Source organism: Xiphophorus maculatus, chromosome 11 (genome assembly GCF_002775205.1).
Source record: "Xiphophorus maculatus strain JP 163 A chromosome 11, X_maculatus-5.0-male, whole genome shotgun sequence".
NCBI classification, from domain to species: Eukaryota; Metazoa; Chordata; class Actinopteri; order Cyprinodontiformes; family Poeciliidae; genus Xiphophorus; species Xiphophorus maculatus.
Window position 1 is genome coordinate 7,689,313 of NC_036453.1, and position 6,000 is coordinate 7,695,312.

Below are 6,000 nucleotides of genomic sequence, written 5' to 3' on the forward strand. Positions count from 1 at the left end.
CACATTAAAACATGCAGTTTCACTGTAAATGTACATATTTATGCATAACAACCGAATGCAGTTGATGCATAGTGATGCATGATATATCATCAGTATATTGCTAATTAAACATATCGGTACGCTTAGTAAATAAGACCAGGCTGATATTAACCAATATTTATTTGTTGTTTTCTTTCCAAAGGTGTCAAAACGATTGAGAAATGTATATAATATTGATTATTGGCCATAATGATATTATTAAATATCACAACAAATTTTCATATCGGTGCATTCCTAGTAAAGTCGATAAAAAGTTAAGCAATAAGATGCTACCATACCCTGAAAATACAGCCGTTTCTTTACATGATTTAAAACAATTTGTAAAACCATAAAAACTTGGTCCATGTTGGTAAACATTTCAGCTTTTCCGGTTCTGACCCGACGGGTCCGGTTCCGGTCATCGGCCCTGTCAGGAGCATAGCAACAAGTCGGTAAGGATGTCCTCCTACAGCGAGTTAAAAGTTGATGCGTTTCCAAGGCAACCGACCTGCTGACTTTTAATGATTTCATCTCTGGTCTTGAAAACGGGCGCGTCCTCCACCATGATGCCGTCGGCCATTTCCTTCACTTTTTCCAGCAGCGCCGCGCTGTAGCTGCAGTTAGCAAACAGACGGGGTCAGTCGCGACGGAACTGCAGTTTTTATTGACAAGAAGAAGAAGAAGTATTTTTTTGGGGGGGGGGACTGCAGCAAAGGGATGTAAAGAAGGTTATGGCTTAAGAACTTAAAAATAAAATATCTTTTTCATACCAGATCCGATTTTAATCTGTATTTTTCTCCCGTTTTCTAAAAAATAAATTACAAATAGCAGAAATATTTTCAATAAGGGGTTTTTATTCCAATCATCCCTCCTTTGAGTTGTACGACGGAGTATCACGGACAAGCTTTTAATTGTTTAATTACGAGCACATAGTCATATTTGCAAAAACTAAGTGATTTGAAACAAAAACGGCTTAATGTGACTATTGCATATTTCGGGTAAAATTGCATATTTTATTTCTTAAAATAAAGTTTAAATGACAAAAATTTCTGTAAAGAACTGATGTGGGCAGATCTTTCTTCTGAATACTCGGATGTTTGCATGATTGTTTTAAAGTCCTGCAAGTGATAATTTGATGCTGATGTGATAAAAGATGAAACATTTTCTTATACAGAAAACTTTGGTATACTCTGGATGGAAGAAAATAATATAAATGAATGTAAAGAAGGATGAAAAGAAGAGATAGAATAGGAAACAAAGAAGAAAGAAAAAGAGGTACACAAAGGGAAGGATATAATTAAACAAAATGGACAAGTAAGGGAAGGAGGAAACTAAACTCAATAAAGAAGAGGAGTACTGGGGAAATGTAATTGTAAATACGTCACAACAACAATTACACTTCCGGTGTAAATATTCCGATTATTTAAAATCCCAGTTTTCATAAAATAACTCTTAAACATGGTTCTGCTAATTCCTAAAACATGAACTAGTAAATGTGTTATGAGTTATGGTTAATTTCAGCAAACGGGGCTCGTGGTGCGTTCACGTACCGGCAGCCCATGAAGACGTTGTTGGCCCACACCATGGACAGGGACAGCAGATGGTCCAGCCGATCCGCCTCAAAGTCGCTCATGTTCCGCAGGATGAACTCCCTCCGCGCCTCCCAGTGCTTGTCGCTCTCCCAGTAACCCCGAAACGTCTCCGCCTGCTGGGCCGTGGCCCGGTTCTGCTGGATGAAATCCTGGACGTCGAGCGCAGACATCTTTCGCGTGTGTAAGAACGCAACTTCCGGTGACGTATTTCCCCCTGCAGCGCCGCACTGTGGTGGTGGAACGAGATAGCAACTCATTTGAAGCAAGGCCAGGTCAAATCGCTTCAAATGTATTTATTATGCGATTAACTCGCAATAAAATGTTTACAGTTATACCAGTTTACTCTAAAAGTAATCTATGGATAGGTTACTTTTAATTTTCAATTCAGAACATCCACTAAATTTACAAAGATAATCTTTTTGCCTGTTTTGTGTTTAACACAAAATATTAGGGCCATAGTAAGGAAAAAAGATTAAAAAAATTAAATTATTAGAATAAATTCATGATATTGCGAGAATGAATTTGTATGAGAATAACAAGAATAACATTACAGGAATAAAGTACAAATAATACAAGACTAAAGTCATAATATTACAGGAATGGAGTTATTACCAGAATAAGTTGTAATATAATTACTTTTTTCTAGTAGTACTATGACTTTATTCTCTTATTATGACTTTTTTCTCGGAATCCCTTCATTCTCAAAACAACATGATTTTATTCTTGTAGTCTTAGGACTTCATTTACATAATTTCATTTTTATTTATTTTCTTAGCATAGCCATAATACTATGTAGTATGTTGTAGTATAAGGATCATTGATTGATAGTCTGATGTAGTAAATTGACTTTTGAATAAAGGGGTAGATTATGTCATTTTATTTTCTTCCAACTACTTCTTTTCATTAAAACGTTTCTTTATATCAGGTTGTGACACATTCTTTTCAAACTGTAAATAAATGAAATACATAATAAAGTCAAATATATGCCATTTTATTCAGCTTTTTATGTTATGTTTCATCATTTTCTAGGTCATGTGGAAGCTCAGTGAAGCTACACTAAATGTTTAGTTTAATTCAGTTCAATCAATGTTACATTTATTATCCAAATGTTGCTTATCATACGAGCTACTGTACCTGATGTTATGAACTATAGAAATAAATGTTTTAGATACTATTTGGAGGAAGCGCTGTAATATTTCCATTGAAATATTAAAAAAATAATCAATTTCAAAAGGTTATGCTATGCTGTCCTCTAAACCTAAAAAACATTTGAATAAGTAATTCAAGGAAATTGTACAGAACTGGCTGCAAAATTAAACTACGGTAATTTTTAGTGAATAAAATTGGTACCAGTGAAAAAAACCTTTTTAATCAGGGAAAACAACTTTTGTTTCTGCTGTAGCCAATCTGAACAAAAAGCGTGCCCACAGTGTACTAGCGTAATCACGTGCTTACGTAACGTACGTAATGTCAAAGTTCAAGGAAAAAGCGGACTAGCTTTGGTGCTAATTAACTAGCTGGAGCTCAGGAAGGCAAGGCTAATGTTATATTTTTCCGACTTTTATTTGAAGAAAAATCGCAAAGAGAGACTGGTGGACTTCATATAGAAACAAAGTAAGAAAATATCAGTTTGTATTATAATTACTAACGACCTAAATCGATGTTTTTGTCTGCCACAATATACTGGTTTAACATGTTTTTTTACACCGACACTTAAAGTGTAACTAGCCCCCAATTGAATCTTTATGTCTGATAAACTGTATAAATGTGTTATTTAGTGTTCTGTCTTCATGTTTATGTGTGAATTTGGACATTTTCGTGTAAATAATTTACCTAAATCCGTCTCACTGCTGGCCTCTTTAGGTCGAACAGGGCATAAGCAGCTGAATTGTCCCATTATCTACAAAACACTACTACTACAAAACAGTATCTTGTATTTATTTAGAAAAATGTAAACCAACAGAAGAAATCTGAAACGGTAAAAATACTTTTCACAGCACTGCTTTGCCAAACTGACATATTGGCACCTTTCAAAGTTTTTTTTTTTTTAACCAAAATATAATTTAGGAGAAAAACCCCCACTTTTGGCCAAATATTACATATTAGGTAGGTGATGATACAAAATAAATAATCAAACTAATGTTGATGAATGGGGTATGAGATGTTTTTGTCATTTATGTGTCTTTTATCTATCAATTCGAGTCATTAATGCTGCAGAGTACAGAGTCCAGAGTTTTTATGCATGTTAACGAAAAACAAAAACATACAAATATGTTTTTGTATGTTTTACAAATAACCCTAACCCTTACCCAAAGTTAGGTAATAACTACGTACATTTATATTGCTCACTCTTTGGTTACCTAGCAACTCACTCTTTCTTTGGTTGCCTAGCAACAACTTTTTGAGTAACTTGCACAGCAGTTTTAGGTTTCACCACTGTGCCTCATAACTGCTTAAAAATAAAAAATACAGCAGAGAAAACTGGATCAAACAGGAAAGGTTGTGACACCAGTTTGGTTGTATTTCAGATCATTAAAACAAAAAACTGATCGATAATTATTGATATTGACTGATATGAAATATCTTGATATGTTTTTCAGTCACAGTAATATGAAAATAAAGTTGAAGTAGTACGAGAATAATATTATCAGAATAAAGTCATATTATGAGAAGAATGAAGCCGTATTTTTATGAGAACTCCAACACAAAAAAAAACTATCCAAACGTTTACTTTTACTTTTTGAAGATATTTTTCGTAAATGTCGTTTTTACTTAGAAAAACAGCAAGACCTAAAGGGTATTAAAATCTGATCTGGTATGAAATAAATCTGATTTTACTTTACTCGTGAAATGTGATTTTACATTTCTGTATATCCAATCCACTCAAACACCACAAAGTTTTAAAAGACGATAAAAGCACCTGTAGGAACTGAGTGCTTCTTAAATTACCCCAGAAAAACCCGCCAGCAGGCACTTCTTTATGCAGCATGTTTTGGACCGCTGCCAAGTCATACAAGCCGCTGCTTTATTGAGAGAACCGACCCATTAAGTTTACGACCATCATTTCTCACTCTGAAATATCTCCTGATGCTGAAATAATCCTCTCTGGGCCGCCAGCGGTTTTCTGATGAGTCACCTGATGAACGCTGACTCAGGAGGAAACGAGGAAACACGTCCAGTCGGCCAAGGAAAGCGCAGATATGAACACTAAATGTTTGAAAATACAATACAAAAACACATTTCTTAAAAACGTCATTAAATTCTATAAACTATATTTAATAGTTTTTGCTTGAGGTTTTTCCATCTCTGTTGGACGATAAATTGTCCCAGAACTTAATGCGATAAACTGTAAAATTGTTGTTTTGAGACCATTTTCAAATAATCAGAGGAGGGTAAAATACTGAAAGAATGTAGTAAAGTAAGAGTATCACTACTTCAACATATTGTTACTCAAGTAAAAGTACAAATTAGCCATCCAAAAAAAATTAACACTCCTAAAAGTTGCTGAAGTAAATGTAACTAGTTACTACCCAACTCTGCAAGTAATATAATGGTAACAATGAAATAATAATAATGTAAGAACACATTCTCAAAGATCAATAAACTTTAAATTCTAACATTGGAACTGGAAGACATTTTAAATATCCAAAATAAACAAAAAACAGAACAAATAAAATGAATTCTTAGGTCTGTAGACAAAATTATTATTCAAAAAAGTTTTACTTTAGACCAAAAGACCAAACTGAAAATTATATCATCCAGTTTTTGGTAGAAAGAAAAAATCGATCAATCATGCTAATGGAAATTATTGGGTTTGTTTTAATTGATCATGTTTCCATTTGGTGAAGAAGGAAGTTGCTCTCAGTGTCTTCAGAGGTTTTTGTGTCGTTTAATTCAGTGGTTCTTGGTGCAGCGCCCCCACAGGCCAGGAGGCTCAAAGGGTTTGGTTGGTTTACATGACGGAGAATTACGGCCAGGCCAAGAAAATGAAAAACTTAAATAACAAGAATAAATTCATAAAATTACTAGAAGTCATAATATTACAAAAATAAACTCTCATGAGAAAAACATTGACACAATACAAGAATAAAGCTAAAATATTATGACTTTATTCTCATGATTTTTTATTTCTTCTTCTTATGTCTCACACTCAGTGCAGTGAGAAACCAAACTGCAACACCTGAAAATTTCACAAATGTTGCAACTTTGGTCCCTAAGCGAACTGAACCGGTCCCTGAGCGGTTCCAGGCCTGGAGAAGCAGCTTGGATCTGCTTATCCAGATAGATGTGAGATTCTGAAAGCTCCTTTCAGCTGCACCAGGTGTCAGACAGAGGAGAGATGCAGGGAGGAAGTGAAAAACTGCGTGTGCTGCTGTTTTGCTCAAAGTGA

At 34.6% G+C, this 6,000-nt stretch overlaps 1 protein-coding gene across 2 annotated transcripts; it reads right to left on the reverse strand.

Annotated features, from left to right (window-relative positions):
- Nucleotides 1-130: 130 nt before the first annotated feature.
- cdkn2aipnl (CDKN2A interacting protein N-terminal like) lies at nt 131-1,820 on the reverse strand. 2 transcript variants are annotated; one of them, XM_005807197.3, is made up of 3 exons: nt 1,569-1,818; nt 527-632; nt 131-445 (listed from the first exon to the last, which is right to left on the reverse strand). In XM_005807197.3, the coding sequence occupies exons 1-3, from the start codon at nt 1,778-1,780 to the stop codon at nt 437-439; spliced, it is 327 nt and encodes a 108-aa protein (XP_005807254.1). In that variant the 5' UTR covers nt 1,781-1,818; the 3' UTR covers nt 131-436. The 2 variants fall into 2 exon arrangements, with proteins under 2 accessions (XP_005807254.1, XP_023197652.1); XM_023341884.1 differs by lacking the exon at nt 131-445 and having other exon boundaries at nt 587-670; nt 1,569-1,820.
- Between the last annotated feature and the right edge of the window lie 4,180 nt (nt 1,821-6,000).